This window comes from Anastrepha ludens, chromosome 3 (genome assembly GCF_028408465.1).
Source record: "Anastrepha ludens isolate Willacy chromosome 3, idAnaLude1.1, whole genome shotgun sequence".
NCBI lineage: Eukaryota > Metazoa > Arthropoda > Insecta > Diptera > Tephritidae > Anastrepha > Anastrepha ludens.
The window spans coordinates 83018832-83038834 of NC_071499.1; the positions used below are offsets into that span (position 1 = coordinate 83018832).

At 38.6% G+C, this 20003-nt stretch overlaps 3 protein-coding genes and 1 long non-coding RNA gene across 5 annotated transcripts; 3 read left to right on the plus strand and 1 right to left on the minus strand.

The window, feature by feature from the left end:
- Nucleotides 1–2161: 2161 nt before the first annotated feature.
- On the plus strand, nt 2162–5225 carry LOC128858290 (probable tyrosyl-DNA phosphodiesterase). 2 transcript variants are annotated; one of them, XM_054094442.1, is made up of 7 exons: nt 2162–2344; nt 2434–2657; nt 2711–2984; nt 3045–3147; nt 3282–3671; nt 3736–4327; nt 4889–5225. In XM_054094442.1, exons 1-7 carry the CDS (start codon nt 2257–2259, stop codon nt 5018–5020), a joined length of 1803 nt encoding a protein of 600 aa, XP_053950417.1. In that variant the 5' UTR covers nt 2162–2256; the 3' UTR covers nt 5021–5225. The 2 variants fall into 2 exon arrangements, with proteins under 2 accessions (XP_053950417.1, XP_053950418.1); XM_054094443.1 differs by having other exon boundaries at nt 2308–2374.
- Nucleotides 3956–4930, minus strand: LOC128858292 (uncharacterized). The gene is made up of 2 exons (XR_008453995.1): nt 4839–4930; nt 3956–4762 (listed from the first exon to the last, which is right to left on the minus strand). It is a non-coding gene; the product is annotated as an uncharacterized LOC128858292 (long non-coding RNA).
- A 90-nt stretch (nt 5226–5315) lies between the features above and the next one.
- On the plus strand, nt 5316–6921 carry LOC128858291 (luciferin sulfotransferase). Its single transcript, XM_054094444.1, has 6 exons — nt 5316–5404; nt 5456–5552; nt 5615–5849; nt 5939–6143; nt 6213–6339; nt 6400–6921. Exons 1-6 carry the CDS (start codon nt 5384–5386, stop codon nt 6792–6794), a joined length of 1080 nt encoding a protein of 359 aa, XP_053950419.1. The 5' UTR covers nt 5316–5383; the 3' UTR covers nt 6795–6921.
- An 8662-nt stretch (nt 6922–15583) lies between these two features.
- Nucleotides 15584–18747, plus strand: LOC128858293 (protein piwi). The gene has a single exon (XM_054094445.1). It carries the CDS (start codon nt 15700–15702, stop codon nt 18349–18351), a length of 2652 nt encoding a protein of 883 aa, XP_053950420.1. The 5' UTR covers nt 15584–15699; the 3' UTR covers nt 18352–18747.
- The last annotated feature ends 1256 nt before the right edge of the window (nt 18748–20003 follow it).

The window sequence follows — 20003 nt, forward strand, 5'->3', positions numbered from 1 at the left end:
TATGATTAAATAAACATACAAGGAGACTACATTGGTTTATAAACGTAGTGGATGTCTATTTTAACTTACTTTAAAGTACATTCACATATGCATTAATTACTCGTTCACATATGGCAGATTAACAGCAAAGTTGACAATCAGCTGTCAATACTGTTGTGAAGCGTTTTTCTTCATAGAAATTGCTTTGGGGGAATATTTTGGTTTGTTTAATTATTATTAACGATATGAAGAAAAGACATGGGGAAGGAATAGCTAAATTAATTGCGCCATTGGCAACTACTAAACAGTTGGAGGAAATCCGTAAACGAAGTTAACTAAGGTTTCAAAAAAGTATGGCAGCAATACGCATTCGAAATTCGATGTTACATTTTATAATAAGTAAAAAGAGGCCACACGCTTTTTTTCTGTTATATGAATGCATGGTTTATCAGACCTAAGAAACATTTTATTAGAATTATATCTACAAAATTGTTTTCTTTGCCGGCAGCCATTTTATTTAGTTTTTACTTTGACGTTTTTCTTTACACGCGTAAAAAATTGATCTACTACATAGAAAACACAGGGTTGTATAACGAAAAGTATGGTTATTATCTAGGATTATTTTATAATCTCAGATTCTCGCCAAGGTAAACGTACGTTCCGCGTCAGCTGTCACGAAGTTACATTTAATAATAAGTAAAAAGAGGGCAAACGCTTTTTTCTGTTATATGAATGCATAGTTGATCATACCTAAGAAACATTTTATTAGAATTATATCTACAAACCTGTTTTCTTTGCCGGCAGCCATTTTATTTAGTTTTTACTTTGACGTTTTTCTTTACACGCGTAAAAAAATGATCTACTACACAGAAAACACAGGGTTGTATGTCAAAAAGTATGGTTATTATCAAGGATTATTTTATAATCTCAGATTCTCGCCAAGGTAAACGTACGTTCCGCGTCAGCTGTCACGAAAATCATATGAGAGCCCATATAAATGAAAAGTTACCACCATTCCGTTCTATAGTATCGTTCCGTAAAAATATGCCAGCTGATTGCTCTCTCACCACACAGTTATTTATAGATAAATGAAATATTTGAAAGTTTTGGTTTTCGACTTTGGTTTATTAAACAATGAAAAATTGTAACTGATAACGCCGATGTGTATAAAAGTGTGTATGTAAAAATATCAATGACAACATTGTGTCGATACAGCGAAACTCAAACCCATACTAACTGAGGTATTGTGATTTATCCAAACTCAAAGTTTTACTCAAATTTGTGTATATCACGGGCAACAGACAGAGACGACGACAATGTCGGTGAGTGTGGGCTCCATAAATTTTAGATGTTTTTAATGATCAATTGCAATGAAATAGCCTATCGAGACAGCAAATTGAAGGAAGTGGTCAATTTATGTTATGAAATATTAGGCCTCTATGTCTATGCTTGATTAACTTGACGAAAAACATGCGGGTGAAAGCAATAACAAGCTTAGCGAGTATGGATATACCTCTTTAAACTGGTATAACTCACTTTTTTACAAACATATGTAGCTTAAGACAGATCGATTCCCGCGCTGCCAAGATATGTTCATATATACCAGTAGCTTTATCTATTCACCATTTGCTAAAATGAATAGGCCTATTTTAAGACATATTTTGCTAACATTAATGAAACAATAAGCCTCTTCTTTTCACCAAGTGTTAGCAAGTGGAGATTAGATGAAACAACTGGTATAAATGAACATATATTGGTAAGGCGAGAATAGAGCCGCCATAAATTACACGTGTTTGTAAAGCAGCGAGTTATACCAGTCTAATGAGTTACAACCATTAGCCATAACCGTTAAAAACGAGAAATAATAATAATTATTACAGTGTTCTTGAAATTCAAAAAAAATTGTAATATTGATTTTATGATAAATTTTACTAATAACAATCATAAACAAAACCACTCGCTACAATTCCACTTTCAAAATAGGCGCACACATAGTACGGAATGTAAACAAGCTCAGATTAGCTCAAAGGAAAATTTGAATGGAACATGGCTGGCAACCCATTTTGTTGAAAGACCGTTAACCAAATTTTACTCTGGCAGTAAATTAAAACTTTAATCAAAAATCGCCTTATGTAAACAGTTTGCTATTTTCAACTAATTGGGGCATTTTGTGAGTGTTGGCATCACTGCTACGCGCTCAATTCTTTTGTTGTGTTTTCTGTCGTTAATTGTTTAGGATTTTTATTAGACTTCATATTCTTTCTATTTTTATTCTCAATGGCAGAAAAATTAAAGAAATGCCCGTATGGCGAGCAGTGTTACCGGAAGAATCCCATACATTTTGGCGAGTTTTCACATCCTCATTGTATGCAGAATTTTTATTATTGACGACCGTGTATTAGCATGTATATACATACATATGTATTTCTCACGTTACATTCCTTTGTCTTTCAGTGGACAAGATTTATGAGAACGGATTGGACTCCAAAACTAGCAAGTATGTTATACCTGACGACTTATTTATGTCGGCGGAACTAATAGAAACACAATTAAAACTGTTGGAGAAATTATTTCCAAAGACAAAGAGTAGGGGAAGTAGCAGCGAGATTGGAAACTCTGATGGAAAAGGTATTGATAGCATTAGAAGTTCCCGTTGTTTGGATGGTGGCAAAATTAAAGTGAGTACCCTGTTAACACTTTTAATACAGAGTATTTGAATACAATGTTTTAGGCTGATTCTGTAAAGCGTAGCAAATCACCAGTGGCTAGTACATCTGCTAGCTGTGGGCTACCATCTAACGCAACAAGCATTTCTTCAACTGACAATTCCAATCTTTCCAAAAAAGCCAAAATAACTAGAAATATCAAAGACTACATACCAGTAGTTTTGGAAAAGGGTCATGCTGCCGATAAACTTGAACGTGCTGCACCATATAATTTCTTTCTTACGGCAATTACGGATGCTAAACTTACTCATCATGAGCCACTCACTATAACATTTCAAGGTTGGAATTAGTGAAAACAATTTTAAGGACAATATAATTGTTTTTGGTTTTTTTATGCAGAAATTCTAGATGAGAGCTTAGGCGAGATTGAATCATCCGTGCAAATAAACTTTATGGTAGAAATCGGATGGTTGCTTGGACACTATTATTTCGCTGGCATAATGTAAGGTCATACATGTATTCAAATGTTTATTTCATATTTAAAAATAGAAGACAATTTTCACTATAGTTTGAACTGGACAAAATATTAATAGATACTTAAACGTATAAGCATTTCATAAGTTAATCATTCTATAGGGGTACTCCGCTACTTATTCTCTATGGAGATGAAACACCAGAGTTAGCAAATATATCAAAAACTCATCCGGAGGTCACAGCCGTCAAAGTTAATATGCCAACGCCATTTGCAACTTCTCACGCTAAAGTAATGCTTCTGGGCTACACAGATGGCGGCATGCGCGTCGTAATCTCAACAGCGAACCTCTATGAAGATGATTGGCACAATCGTACGCAAGGTATTTGGATAAGCCCAAAGTTACCAGCGCTACCTGCAAATGTAGATACAACGGCTGGGGAAAGTCCCACAAATTTTAGGCACGATTTGATGTTGTATTTAGTGGAATATAAAATAGCCAAACTACAACCGTGGATAGCCCGAATACGCAAAACAGATTTTAGTTCCATAAAGTAGGCATCAGACAGAATATTTATTACATGACATAGACTTTTAGTAAGTATTTTTTCTTTTCAGTGTCTTCTTCATAGGTTCAACGCCTGGTGGCTTTCGCGAAGGTCCCCGTGGTTACTCTTGGGGCCATGCACGTGTCGGCGAATTATTACAGAAATATTGCACAGCAGTTGACGCAAGGGTGCCAGTAATATGTCAAAGCTCAAGCATCGGTAGTTTGGGTCCAAATATACAAACTTGGATACAACATGATTTTCTCAATAGCCTGCGCAAACATTCCGGACCACCAGGGCTTACACATTTTCCACCATTCAAAATGATTTACCCCAGCTTTGGCAATGTAAGCAACAGCCATGATGGCTTGCTAGGTGGTGGATGCCTGCCCTATGGCGCAAGTACTAATGATAAACAGTCGTGGCTGCGGGGGCATCTATTTCAGTGGTGCTCAAAACAGCGTTACCGTTCGCAAGCAATGCCGCACATAAAAAGTTACACACGTATGAAATTGGAAGACCAATCTATTTATTGGTTTATGTTGACCTCGGCAAATTTATCGAAAGCAGCGTGGGGTGCCTTCAATAAGAATGTTAACATTGCACCATGTTTAAGGATCATGAACTATGAAGCAGGTGTGCTGTTCCTGCCGAGATTCGTGGTATGTGTTCTACAGACGGCTAAAACTCGTTTCTACATATATGTTATATTGATAAATTACAAACGGACTATGCGGGCAGGTTCTGTAATTCCGAGTAAATTCCAGTGCAATTGCCAGAAAATTTGTGCTTAATTTGTTAACAAATTTTTGAGTTATAGAAAAAAAAAATACCATAAATTGCCTTTAGTTTTTTTGCCTTAGGTTTTTTGTTGACCAATTTTCCATTTTATTGTTTCTGACTATAAATTAAAAATTTCAAACCGCCACAAGGACGAAATTGCACAAAATATCAGATTCAATAAAAACTAAATCTGTTTACTTGCACAAAATCATATGAATCAGAAGTCATATGTTTCCGAGATGGACAATTTTTGCTGGCTAAAGCTTTTCCAGCTCAAAATGAGGTACTCTCTTGCATCAAACTGTCACTTTGATCTGTAAAGTTTTGAGTGATGTATATTTTTTCTTGAAAAATTAAGAATAAAATTCTATGTTATCGAACACGACTTACCCGAGAAATTCACATTTTTCAGTCAATGTTTACTAATTGCTTTTTTGCAGACCGGTGAGGAGACGTTTCCCTTAGGACACGTTCGTGATGGTATACCAGCATTCCCGCTGCCCTATGATGTGCCACTTACACCATATACACCTGATGATAAACCATTTTTAATGGATTATCTGCATCAGTAGTAACACCGTTAATCGTTATTATTCAGCTTAAGTCATACACCAACTCATTTACACATACACATACATATATAAGTACATGAACTACATAAAATATAAAATGAAAATTGCTGTTACATGAGCAAGCGCTCGCTTTTATTATTCAAATGTCTAATTAAAAAAAAAACTAATTTTTGAACACAATAAATGTACTTACGATTTTCAACAACTGCCCAATGTTCCGTTTACAGCCTGAGAAAAACCAGTTGTTACACTAACATTTTCATGGTAGCATGTAATAAAAGAAGTAGCGGTAATTAAGCAGAGCAATGTAACATTGAGAAAATGTTTATTTAATTCCACGGTCTCTATTTTGACTATTTAAAGATGCACATTCAGCAAAATAAGGTATATTTATAACTTGGTTTTTAGTTCAACGCTAACAGTGCATTGGTGTAGATCGTCAAAAAGATTGCTAGAGATATGTACACATTTCCATATAAAATCATAGATGTTGAGCCAGACTTAAATGCTGAGCTATTACGGTATTTCAAGGGTATATACATAATTTACCTGTATTTTGCTTTTGGAATAAAATTGTGACTTATATTATTACAGGCGAGCGCACAGGATTTGTGCAGGTGGGTCCTGAAAAGTATTTTTTTCCTCATAAATTTAAATTGGAAGCGGACAAATTTTATAATTTTCAAGCACGCCCAGATGATATCTGGGTCGCGACGTTTCCTAGATCAGGCACTACATGGACTCAAGAGTTAGTTTGGCTAGTGGCAAATAATTTAGATTTTGGTACAGCCAAATGCCAGCCGCTCACTGAAAGATTCCCATTTTTTGAGTAAGTAAAAAATTCATTGGTGACTATTTAATGGTTTACGGCACATGCATGTTCATGTACGGTTGACTATAATACACGCTTCCTCATAGATTTTCTTTGTTCGTGCATCCTGAAGTCAAATCGGAGTTATTGTCTGAAAATATCAATGACAAGAGCAAACAAGAATTCATTGAACATTTATCTGCACCAGGCTACAAGACTTTGGATAGATGGCCATTGGATAGAAGACGATTTATTAAAACTCATTTGCCATTTTCTTTGCTGCCACCTAGTGTTATGGAGAATAAATGCAAGGTACTTTTAAATACAGTGTAAAACAGTAAAAAATTTAGAATTAACGCTGAACAAAAAATATACATTTAGATCATTTATGTGATGCGCAACCCCAAAGATGTAGCGGTTTCCTATTACCACCTGAATCGCTTATATCGCACACAGGGTTATTGCGGTGACTTTACGCGATATTGGAGCTACTTTTCACGTGGTTTAAGTGAGTTTGTTGTTATATTGGCTATTTCAATTTTATGCATGTATATATTCAAAATTTTAGACCCGTGGCTGCCATATTATAGCCATATTAAGGAAGCGTATACCCATCGGAACTTGCCTAACATTCTTGTTCTGAACTATGAAGAAATGGTGTCAGATTTGAATGGTGTCATATTGAAAGTGGCTGCCTTTTTAGATATTACAATTAGCAAAGAGAGATTGAAGGATGTTAAGGAACATTTGGATATTAAGAATTTTCGCGAAAATCCAGCAGTAAATGGAAGTGAAATGTCAGATATCGGAGTTTTGCTAAAAGGTGAAGCTGGTTTTGTACGTAAAGGTGGAAATGGAACGCGGGAAGAGTTAGTGAGTGATGTAGAGTTAAAGAAATGTGTAGATGAGTGGATTGAAAAAAATATAGCAAAGCCTGCTGCAAAGGCAATACTTAGCGTATAGTTAAAGCGATTCATAGCAAAAACAATTATATGTATAATACACTAGCTGATACCTGCGGTTTCGGCTGCGTATAAAATAAAATACATTAAATGCAACTCTTTTTTGTTGAAATGATTCTCTGTATACAATACTTTTAGTTTTATTATCGGCATCGCAAATGTTAGGCCGACTTACTCGGGAATATCCAACATACAACGATGGACGAAAGTCTACATATGGTTTGGAATTCCAAAAAAATTTTTGAAAAATGTGCATATACTATGCAGTTTTATTTGAAACCTTTTTCTAATCAGAATAAATTAAAAAAAGAGGTTGTCTGTAAAGTCGGTTTACTGACGATAGTTTAACGTGACAACGTCATAAGAAAATATTGATGGAATGGTTGCAATTTTCAAAACCAAATTTTAATTTTATTTGTTTGATAGATATTTTGTATGGATATAGAGGAGGAGGTAAATGGAATTGCAATGGAATAGGTCAAGTTACATTTACACAAACGTGAAAAATGACGAAACACTTATCAAATTCATGAAAGATATCTTCAATTTCGATTGTGCATCAGACGTTAATAGGTCAACAACACTAAGAGGCTGATGGTGCCTCGATTTGCCTTTTTCAAGACACTTTACACTCGAAACACTCCCTTTCATTTCCTACTTTTCTACCATCGTCCTATTCTCAACAGAGAAATGGTTCATTACCATGCACACAGCAAGAAGGCATATGCAAATACAAGTATGTGAATTTATATACAAATGCGCATATACATACATATGCATACATATATAATATATGCTCACTCAAGTAGGACAGAGCCAGATGTCGAACGTTGCCGAACGCGGGGCCGATTATGCTCTTTGTCGTTCGTTCCGCGCTCTCGCTTGCAGTTCAAGCACGGGTATATTCAATAACGCATTATAATGCGCAACGTACTTTTGCAGTGTTGGCAATGCGTTCAGAAATGCAAATATGGCAGTACTGCAAATGCATCGCGTTCCAAAACGCCATTTTTGTATCAAACGTCGCGCATTATTTGCAGGAAAAATTTTAATACTGCCAATCTATCAATTGCAACACTTGTCACATTGGCAGTGCTGCCAGCGCTGCAATTACTGCGCATTTATAATGCGTTTCTGAATATACCCCACATTAGCTTACATTTGCTTGCATACGGAATAGATTCGAATATTTGATATGTCCATATGATTTGTATGCATCTTTACATGTAGATTTGTTCTTTTTGAAAATTGCGCGAAATTGTATATGTATATGCATGTTTATATACATATATTAGTATACAACATATCGTATAAGGTATATGGTAAATATTATATTACCATACATTTATTCCTTCATATGTAATAAAAAAATTCGTAATAACGTTATCACGTCAAAAAATCTATTCTTTAACATAAAATAACAAGAAACAGAATTGGCAAAAGTCTACATACAGAACGAAGTTCCTGTCTAATACACTGGTATGCTGTGTTGTGATAACGGTGAAATACCGACAGACGGACAAAATAACTGTATACACTTAAATGTGATATATAGGTAAGTAATTGGCGCTTACACCCTTTTTGGGTGTTTAGCCGAGCTCCTCCTCCTATTTTTGGCGTGTGTCTTGATGTTGTTTCACAAATAAAGGGACCTACAGCTTTAAGCCGACTCAGAACGGAAAATGGTTTTTTTATGTTAAGCTTTTTCGTAGCAGAAATACACGCGGAGATCTGCCATTCATTGCCTGCCGAGGGGCGGCCGCCATTAGTAAAAAGTTTTTCTTCACTTTGGTGTTTTACGGAGATGCGAGCCTACGTTCTCTCCGAATTCTGAATGATAGTCACGCACCAACCCACGGCGACACGTAGCATGGAGCCTCTTCTTTTCGCCAAGAGTTAGCAAGTTGCGAATAGATGAAGCAACTGCTATAAATGAATGTGATAGTGGCGCCTAATATTAGGCCTCTTATATCTATGCTCGTTTAACTAGATCAAAAATTTGCATGCGAAAACATCAAAAAAGTTGTCGAGTAAGATTCGCCGCTAGCGAGTATATCTATAGCTCATTAGGATGGACTGCCTTACCAGCACATATAATTTAATGTAGTTATCTTCCCGCGATGTCGACATACGTTCATTTGCTTCATCTAATCGCCACTTGCTAAAGCTTGGCGAAAAAACAGGCCTATTATTTCCTTTCTTAAAATAACCAATTTTATTACTTGAAACAACATAGCTTAATTTGAAAGAAGAGAAATGTTGTTATCTGGTGAATGAAAAATGTATTTATCTCGCTTGTGCACTTTATTGTATTTTGTAAGTTTTGTGTCCCTAATTTATTAATATTGTTAATTTTTGTATATTGATAGTAATTAATAATTTTAAATATATATTTCACACTTAAAAATGGATAGTGATAATGGAATTTGGCTGAAAGAAGTGTGGAGTTGTCCACTGAAAACCCCTTCTTCCTCCCGAGTCATTAACTAGGCGAACGCTCCATCTAAGCTCGCTTCCTTGTTCCTTTATATGCTTCGTAAGGCCCGGAACAGAATTGTAGCGTGTACCGTTAACCTGTTACCCGATGCCACTGCAGTTCTGTTAAAGCTGTGTTTCTTATTTATTTATTTGTTCAACGGGTAAGCTGTGTTTCTTATTTATGCATTTTCACAAGGCGAATTGAGTAATGATGGTGGCATCAGGTTATCGTCACAGGAGCAATCCCTTGCAGCAGGTTTGCTGCAAATACATACTTCTCTTCTGGGCTGGCGGTGAACCCAACCCTGGACCAGAGGTATTTTACTGCTGCATCTGCCACAAACGGCTCCACCTGAACTCCACCTCGGTTAGGTGCAATAAAAGCAACGGGTGGTGCCATCTTAAGACCTGTTCAGACCTTAAGACTCATAGGGAGTGGTCCACAAGGTATGTGGCCACGTGTTGCTCCCGCCATCAGGCGGCCCCTGCGTCAACGGCGATACCGTCATCATTGCCGGCACGTCAAACTATCGCCACCAACCATACCTTAACGGTAAGGAGCCCTTAGGCGAAACACAACTCCCCCACTGACCCACAACCTTCTTGTTCCTACCCCAGTGCAGGGACAAACCAGCAGCAGTCTGTTCCGTGTGTCAGACCAAAGTTCCTCGGAACCTGACAACAGTTCAGTGCAATTCTTACAATGGCTGGTGCCATTTTCGGAAATGCTCTGGCTTGCGCACCACCCGTGAGTGGACACGCGACTACGTTGCCCCCTGCTGCAGAGCTCTGCACACGCAACCGACCGCTGTGGCGCGGCCACCTGTCAACATTAAGCCAAAACAACTATTGCGGAGCCCACAGCAAATCCAACGCAGACAACACCACGCGTCCCTCACTCCCCGAGTTACGACCACACCACCGAGGAGTTTTAGACTCTTACAATTGAATTGCCAACGGGCTTACGAGTAAGTTTGACGAGATAGTCGACTTCATGAGCCGACATGGTATCAAGATAGCTGCGGTCCAAGAGACAAAACTGCGCTCTAACTCCTTCCTGATCACCAGGGATATCTACAATGTGCACAGAAAGGACCGCAGCGAGACAAAGGTGGTGGCCTAGCGTTCATAGTCCTCTATACAGTGCAGTATCGTCTCATTGATGAAGGCATCGACCGCAGGGACAGCACCTTAGAATTTCAAGGGATAGCTGTCCGGTCAGACCTGCTATTGCCTGATATTGGTGCGCTCATCAGGGGTGAAAACCAATTGGAAGTAGGTGACTTTAATGCACATCACGATCTTTGGCATTCAAGCCTGCCAAACGATCTTAGGGGGCAGCTATTGGCAGAACAGATGGACGATTCGACATTCAGCACTGTAAATGACGACGCCGCCACTAGGGTAGTGGGAAATTGCAGCAGCTCGCCTGACATCACCTGACGACCTATGCTATCGCTTGCATCAGACCACTTGCCCATTATCATCTCGATCGAGAAACCTGCCGACTTTGTTTCACCGGTCATATATCAACTTTAACAAAGCTGATTGGACTAGATTCGTGGAATTTGTCGAAGACATCTTCGCCCCTCTCTCCATTCCCAACGATGTGCGCGCAGGCGAACGCGCATTCCGCATGGTGATCACAGCCGCTGCGGCTCGCTTCATACCCGCTGGAAGGATCCGGGACATACGTCCCAATTTCCCAGCTGTTCTGCCGAACGAACGTGATCTTCTACGCCAGGCCGATCCCGGGGATCCTCGGATAAAGGATCTAAATTCGGAGATCCGGCAACTGGTAACCCATTATAATCGGACCAAATGGGAAGAGCATCTGAAGTCCTGCAACTTCACCTCTGATGTGAGCAAGCTCTGATGTAAGGTCCTTGTCGAACCCGACGAAACACAACGACAAGGTGGATATCACCTACAAAGGTGGTACTTCGTCGGATCCGAAGAGATGCGCGAGCTACTTTAGCCGTCAATTTATTCTGCATCCTCCGACCGAGAGATCCAATCATAGTGCTACCAGACGGCTGCACAAACTGACATACAACAGTGCGCCACTCGCTTTCTCCAGCGATAAAGTTCAGGGGGCTCTTAACTACATGAAACCATCAAAAGCCATTGGCCCTGACGGACTAAACATGCTGATGCTGAAAAAGCTGGGTCCATCGGGAGTAGAATACCTCACCAAGGTTTTCAATTTGTTTATGGTCACTCTCATCATTCCTGATAAGTGGAAATTAGGAAGAGTGATTCCACTATTGATGCCTGGGAAAACCGCCAACCAAGGGGAGTCTTATCGTTCGATAACTCTCCTTTCCCCAGTAGTGAATACTCTTGATGCCCTTCTACTCCCACTCTTTACGAAACACCTGACCGCAGCCTCACATCAGCATGGTTTCCGAAGAGTGCATAGCACCACCACGGCAGTCACCGTCATTAACACCCAGGTAAACCGCGGACTTAACCAAAACCGCCTCTGCGAGAGGACTGTCCTAGTAGCGCTGGATCTTAAAAAGGCTTTCATCACAATCAGCCACGCCACGCTACTAGATGACATTTTACAGTCGACACTCCCGCCCGGACTGAAGAGGTGGGCCGCGAACTACCTGAGTGGTCGTCATTCGTTGGTGTTATTTCGAGAAACATCTAACAGTAGAAAAAAAAGCAAGTAGTTCCGCAGGGTGGTGTCCTTTCACCCTTGCTTTTCAATTCCTATATCTCGAAACTCCCCTAGCCACCAGAGGGAGTCTCCCTGGTCTCTCCTACGCCGACGACTGCACGATAATGGCGTCGGGCAATGACATTGATAGCCTATGCTCCAAGGTAAACGACTACCTCGATGAGGCCCACATGCTGCCTGTGAAGGAGCATAACAAACTGCTCAGAAAGCAGTTTCTGCAAGGGTGTTTCCGCAGGCCTTACCCATGCAGACACTTGCTTGAGCCTGAGCTACCTCCTAGGCACGTCAGGAGGCATTTCCTCAATTACGCGGACGAGATCCAAGACAAACTAGACAGACACCTAATGGATATTACAGTGTACAGACACTCCGTAAACGACATTCGTCGGGAGTGAAAATTCAGTGTATTGCTCGGAAATATTGTAATTTGTGAGATTTATACTAAACAAACTAATGAAAATTAAGTGCCGCGTGTTAAATTGTGGAAGCGCAAATTAATATAATTCCTCCAAATGCAGCGTTCTTGTATTTTTATTGGTTTCGCCTACTCTTCCTCTTCATAAACAAGTAATTCCACTGCCTTTTGTTCGTTTATACATGGGCTCTGACGACACAGTGAATTCGGAACACGCAACCTTGCATTCTATTATCCTTGCTTAATAACTATCGTACTTTCTAGATTCGGCAGCTCGATTTTTGTCCCGCTAAGTCGAGTTCTTGTTTTTGTTTTGGTATCTTTTTCGATCGGTATTGCCGCAATTGCCAGCTAATTTGGGACCATTCGCGTTACAATATGTATGTATTAAAAAAAAAAATCGATAAAAAGAGCAATTGTTAACATTTTCGGGAAATATGTAGTATAATGCAATCTTTAAAAAAGGATATACAGAGGCGACAGTGGGGTATATTTCCATCTTAAAACTTAAAACCGCACCCTCCGGAGGCTTATAGTTTTTAAGTAATTTATTATTAAAGTTGTGTAATTTAGCAAAAAGTTGGTGCTGCCAGACACCTCAAACAAATACGAAGCTCATATGTGGAGCCGTTCAATAGAAGAATGTCTGGAATATGTTATAAACGTATATAACTTGAAAAGAATGTCATAAAAGGTATAACAAACAATAATAAAGTAATTAAAAACCAAAAAGAACGTAGGAACGGTTGTTGTTGTAGCAGCATAAACATTCCCCGTGCATATACGAGGAACGCTGCTGAAGTGACAATCCTTGGCCAGACATAAATACGGGTCGTTCCATTTTCGGCCGCGTTTAAAAAAACTAACACTCATCAATTCAACTCCGGCTACGCCATCCCCATTATTCCTGCGTAGAACTCCTTTCAACGTTAAAGCCATTACAAAACAAATTAAAACGTCATATGCGTGTTTGTAGTAAGGATGGACAATAACCCCCATCACCATTATCAATTCAACTCCAGCTACGCCATCCCCATTATTCCTGCGTAGAACTCCTTTCAACGTTAAAGCCATTACAAAAAAAATTAAAACGTCATTTGCGTGTTTGTAGTAAGGATGGACAATAGCCCCCATCACCATTATCAACACTGACTGAAATATAGGGGTTTTCAGTAAGAGCGCTTCCACTTTTGAACTTTTTTGAATAAAACACAAACGGTTTGACTTTATAACTAATTTTTTTTTTTATTATCGAGTTTGAACATATACATTTAAGTATGAAATTCGATTTATGTTGCATGACCACCGCGTGCACGTTTTACGAAGTCCAATCGTTGAACCCAATTTTCGACCACTCTTTTGCATAAATCGGCCGAAATTCCAGCAATTTCGCGTTCAATATTGGCTCTGAGCTCACAAATCGTCGCCGGCTTGTTACTGTAGACCAATGACTTCACATAACCCCAAAACGGGACGGCTTGTTAAATGGACCGTAAAATGGCCGTAATGCTCCTAAAGTAGCAGCAACATAACGATTATTTTCATAAAAAATTTGCACGATTTGCAATCGTTGCTCAAGTGTGTAGCGTTCCATGATGAAATGTATACTAATGAAGTTTACAAATGACAAGCGAAAAATAAAAAATATTGCGTCGTTCGCCCTCCCTATCGGAAAAAAGTTGAAGCGCACCTATTGAACAACCCTATACTTCATTTCTATTCATTTAAAATTGGAAAGTGATGATATTGATAAATGCGTTTGCATTTAATTTTCAAGGATATATTTCGATTAGAAGTATAAAAATAAGTGAAACCACGCGTGTGAGTGTATATTTTGTGAATTTTAAAAGAATATATGTATATTATAATGAAGTTGCCGAGGGCACTTTGAAAACAAATAATTACAAAACTATTATTTCCGGAATAATTGGGAGTTAAAGTTGGGAGTTGGGAGATGTTCTCCACCAAGTTTCATTAAATAAGTCATTATACTTTGCCTAAATTGCCCATATTACATTATACTAAACTCGTCCCTTAATAATCTTATTTCAAGTTCTAAATTCATAAACTGGACTTATTATGTCTTAACATTATAATTCTAAGCCGGAAGAGCCTGGGCAGTTCAGTTTTCCCAAAACTAAAATGTTGCAACACTGGCTCTAGAATATGGTACATGTGCAGTTGTGGAAGCTATTTTTTATGTGTGAAATATTACCGCTTCATCCAAGTATTTAAAGTAAACAATATTTCGCTGCGATACTTGTTAGACCGTGTTCACACAGAAGAATTTTGGTCTATGCAACCGTGCGGATTTTCTTTTTGCCTTTATCGTGAAGTTTAAATAGGGTCACTCGTATTGCAATAATGGTATTGGAAAAAATGACGGGATGTCAAAATTGTAAAATAATGAAAAAATTCGTTACCACGTAATTAATTAAACAAGGAAGAGCTATTGGAATAATCGGAACACTTTGATTAAAATATGAATTGATTGAACTTATAACTTGCACTGCGTGTATTTATTTTCAAGTGTTTTTGGTTGTTGCTGTTGTTGTGGGCCAGCATAAACATTTCCCGTAAATAATTGAGGAATTCTGTTCGAGTGTCAGTGTTTGGCCAGGTTACATAAATCCGGGTTGTTCTAGTAATGTAGTCATGACTGTCATGAGAATCGAAGAGTTTCTGTTGTTTTTTAAATGCCAACCGTTCACAAATCCTGAATGAAAATGAAAAAAAAAAATGTTTGCGAGTTGGTTGGCATTAACGCATTGTAGCATATATATGCATTCAATTTTATTTGACACTTACTGCGTGACGCATTGCCAGCAAATGCATTTTATGTACCTTTACGTTTATGCGTTCATCGAATGATTCGAGTGAGACTGACAAAAGTATTTGGAAAATTAAATGCAAATAACCGTATATCAAATAACAAAGGCTTTATAAATGCAATTCTTTAATTTTGCAAACCACCAAATGATAACAAATATCCAAACCCTGTTTCGATACATTTTGGTATTTTTTCCCCTTCTCTGATAGCCTCTTTTACAGTTGAATAATTGTCACAAGTTTTGTCAGACAACAACTAAATATTTATGTGAATGCACAAAACATTATTTTCGCCTGGCAATCATAGCCCAAGTTTTTGTGGACTGCGGTATTTTGGTATACTTATTTGTTTAGTGGTTTGTGGAGTACTTGTATTCCACATGAGATACACAAAGTCCACTCCATGTTTCGTTACTAATTTCTTAAGCTTCGCGTCACCTCGCGCTGGTAAACTAATTTTCAGAGTTTTTATTTGTTTTAATAATATCGGAAAGTATGTCTGATGATCATAGTCGTGGTCGGCGTAGACCATCACGAGAGCAACGGTATTCTAGGTCGCGTTCGCCACTAGATACCTATTCCAGCAATACCGGTGGCGGTGACTCTCAACGAAGACGCAGAGAGCGACAACCGTCAGACGAATCGCGTCCTCCTAAAGTGTATAAAAAAGAACCTGTTTCACCGGATAGAAGTTCCAGTTCATCGCGCAATGGAAATGGACGCAGAGAGCCCAGAGATCAACCATCAACATCAGGTGCTGCAGGTGGTGGGGGTTTTGGTGCAGATGGAGATGGTGGAGACAGCGCGGACCATGGCATAAAGAAGGAGCGCTATGAAATTGTGCATACACGTCCTTCCGATATTCAATCCAAAATTGGTAGTGGTGGCACCCCAATAATATTGCAAGCTAACTACTATCGTTTGTTGACCAAACCAACCTGGCGCATATTCCAATACCACGTTGATTTTACACCAAAAGTTGAACTGCGGCGTGTTCGGGGTGGTATTCTTTCTGAACATCGTTCAACATTGGGTGGATATTTATATGATGGTACAAAAATGTTTACTTCATGTAAGCTACCGGAAGATAAAACAATTATTCATGCGAAATCTAAAGTCGGTGATAGTTACACAATTGTAATTAAATATGTTGGTGTAATTTCTATGACGGAGTGGCAATCACTTCAGATTTTGAATTTAATTTTGCGTCGCGCTATGGAGGGTCTCAAATTACAGTTAGTTGGCAGAAATTTTTATGACGCGATTGCAAAAATTGATCTGCGAGAGTACCGTTTGCAACTCTGGCCGGGTTATCAAACATCAATCCGCCAACATGAAAGTGACATTTTACTCTGTGCTGAAATCGCTCACAAAGTTATGCGCACAGAAACTGTTTATGATATTTTGATGAAATGCACGGAAACTGCTAGAGATTACCAAGAGGAATTTCGACGACATGTATTAGGACTTACTGTTCTAACCGACTACAATAACAAAACTTATCGCATTAATGACGTAGATTTCAACAAAAATCCATCAAAAACATTTAGTTGTAAAGAGAAAGATGTGTCTTTCATTGATTATTATTACCAAAAATACCATATTCGCATACGCGATCCAAAGCAGCCTTTGCTCATATCTAAGCCTAAAGAAAGGGCAATGAGAACTGGGGGCAGTGATATAATCATACTTATTCCCGAACTTTGTAGGCCTACCGGTCTAACGGATACCATGCGCAATAATTTCCAACTTATGCGTGCTATGGCAGATCATACACGTATGAATCCTGATCGACGTATTGACCGCTTAAGAATATTTAATAATAGACTTCAGCAGACTGATGCCAGCATACAAGTACTGAATGATTGGAACATGACCTTAGATCGCCATTTGGTTGAACTTAATGGTCGTGTTCTTGAGCCACAACGTATCGTATTCAGCGAACACAAAAAGGCATCTGCCGGTGAACAAGCAGACTGGACTCGCCTCTTTCGCGATAACGGTTTGTTTACAACTCCATCTCGTGGCCTTGACAGGTGGTCTGTTATTGCGACAAATCGTAACTCCAGAGAATTGAGAAATTTCGTCGAATCTTTAATTCGTGCTGCTGGCGGAATGCAAATGCGTATCAATCGCCCTCGAGAAGTTATGTTATATGATGATAGAAATCACTCGTATATACAGGCGATGGAGGACTGCAGCCGTCACGACCCCCAACTTATACTTTGTTTGGTGCCGAATAATAATGCTGAGCGCTACGCTTCTATAAAAAAGAAAGGTTGCTTGGAACGAGCCATTCCAACGCAAGTAATAACACAAAAGTCGGCAAATAACCAGCGCGGTCTTATGAGCATAGCCACAAAGGTAGCTATACAAATCAATTGTAAATTGGGTTATACCCCATGGATGATTGACCTACCACTTTCCGGGTTGATGACAATTGGCTACGATGTAGCCAAAAGTACCCGTGATCGATCAAAGGCGTTTGGGGCATTGGTGGCATCAATGGATATGAAAACTAATGCCACCTTCTACAGCACGGTTGCAGAATGCAGTTCCCACGATGTTTTAGCTAATAGTCTTTGGCCGATGATGACTAAAGCTTTACGTCAATATCGCAAGGAACATGACGGAAAATTACCAACGCGAATTCTATTCTATCGCGATGGGGTAGGTGAAGGCTCCTTGCGACAAGTCTACGAACACGAGGTTAAGGACGTGGTTGAGAAACTCGAGCAAGAGTATAAGCGTGTTGGCTCTGAAAAACCACCTATGTTTGCATATGTTGTGGTATCGAAAAATATTAATACCCGACTCTTTGCACGAGGCCGAAATCCGCCTCCTGGTACAATAGTCGATGATGTAGTTACGTGTCCAGAACGTTATGACTTTTTCTTGGTATCTCAGTCTGTGCGACAAGGAACAGTGTCCCCAACAAGCTATAATATTGTATACAGCAATATTCGTTTAACACCAGATCAAATGCAGCTTTTAACATACAAAATGACTCACTTGTATTACAATTGGTCTGGTACAACACGTGTTCCAGCTGTGTGCCAATATGCTAAAAAGCTTGCAACTTTAGTGGCCACAAGTCTCTACCAACCGCCTCAGAACGCACTTGAGAAAAAACTCTATTATTTGTAAGGTTCCTTTTTTTTTGTAAATGATTAACAAGTCTATATTAGTAAGCGATTTTTCTTAACATGATTTCAAAATGTCTTGTGAAAACAGTTTTGTTTTTTAATTTTTTGAAATGCAAAGGCACATGTATTCCATATAGATGAGTGAACTCGAAAGAAATCAAATCAACATACATATAATATGTGTAACAAAAAAGGTCGAAGTAATGAAATAAAATCCAAATGAATTAAAGAAGCATTAATAGCATTAATAACGATCAATACTGAAGTCATTTTATACATATATATTTATATGTAATTCTTGCAAAAATAGATGTGGGGTAAACAAAAACAGACTCGACTTTGAAACTATGTCACCCTGAATTTTTAATTTAAAGAAATAAACTTGCAGATCATTCGATTTACTTGTGTTATTTATTGTATCAATAGAAATATGCTGAGTTTATTGATACGAGTATTCTACACAATAAGAGATTAAGTGATTAAAAGAATAAGTAATACAACTTTTCTCCGATTTCCATCTTTTAAAATGTATCGTAGTTTGCATTCTAAAATAAAACCCATTTGTTGTTTTTAAAGTTTATGAATGAATGAATTAAATAGAAATGAGGTTTGCATCTTAGTAAATTGTATGAGCTCTACTCATCATATTACCTTATCTAGTCCTAGTTCGCTCGATTGACCTAGGATACAGCTGGGTTGAGCTGAATATTTGTACCATTCTTCGGACTGTATAAGGCTGAGATGTCCACTCTTCGCTATGGTATCGCATCGCAGAAGCAAGTGTGTTGGAGTTCCTAGGCGCTGGTCGCAGAAGCAATACAAGTAGATGAACCACGTCTGCGTCTCAGTAAGCTAGTGAGCATTTTCAGTTTGTCCTCAAATTTATGACTTACGACAAAGCCTCTGCCCGCGTCAATGTGCCAACTCCAGCAAAGGAGAAGGCCTCTAATGCATAGTTTTTAAAGCACGTAATTCTGATATGCAGAAGCTCATAGAATGATTTTGCATAAAACTTTGTATGGATAATTGTACCGTTAAATAAAAATAAAAACCAAAGTGCGTGGCATCGAAATTCTGGCACACAGGATTATTTTGCTTTTTGTTTTAAAACGTTATTCGAATAATATTCGTTTATTTGTGTTTACCTTAATTGGGGCTACTAAAACGTAAATACATATAATTGAGGAGGTGAACGTGCAATTTTCCATTGGATCCAGTCCGCTCGGCGTAAAATTCAGCGAGTTGTAGCAATTCTACTCAAAGTTGTAGTTAAAGTCATGTATAGTCAAGGCAACTAGGAATTTGGGGGTGTTCCGCCTCATTTGACTTTTACCAGTTTTGTTGTTTTACAACCGATTTTCATCGGAGCAAACTTGAGCGAGTTATAGCAGCTCAACTGAAAGTTAAACTTAAAGTCATGTATAGCTTCATTTGACTTTTCACAGTGAAATTTCGGCCCGCAATTGCAGAAGCGTCAGCCTTTCCAAATATGCAAGAATCATGAAAATGGGTTGGCAAACAACAAAACTGTGAAATCTCCTCGGAAAAATGTCTGTAACTCCCTCAATTCTGCTCTGATTGGCCTGAAACTTTGACACATTACCTTCCAGTAAAAGCGCTCTAACTCGCTCATCTTTGCTCTGATCGGCGTGA

Bases quoted from the DNA above. Each gene is read 5' to 3' on its own strand.
- LOC128858290 (XM_054094442.1), top strand. From the start codon at position 2,257: ATGGCAGAAAAATTAAAGAAATGCCCGTATGGCGAGCAGTGTTACCGG. The intron at 2,985-3,044 runs GTTGGAATTAGT...TTTTTTATGCAG, and splicing joins ACTCACTATAACATTTCAAG to AAATTCTAGATGAGAGCTTA. The intron at 3,148-3,281 runs GTAAGGTCATAC...ATCATTCTATAG, and splicing joins TATTATTTCGCTGGCATAAT to GGGTACTCCGCTACTTATTC.
- LOC128858291 (XM_054094444.1), top strand. From the start codon at position 5,384: ATGCACATTCAGCAAAATAAG. The intron at 6,144-6,212 runs GTACTTTTAAAT...ATATACATTTAG, and splicing joins TTATGGAGAATAAATGCAAG to ATCATTTATGTGATGCGCAA. The intron at 6,340-6,399 runs GTGAGTTTGTTG...TCAAAATTTTAG, and splicing joins CTACTTTTCACGTGGTTTAA to ACCCGTGGCTGCCATATTAT.
- LOC128858293 (XM_054094445.1), top strand. From the start codon at position 15,700: ATGTCTGATGATCATAGTCGTGGTCGGCGTAGACCATCACGAGAGCAA.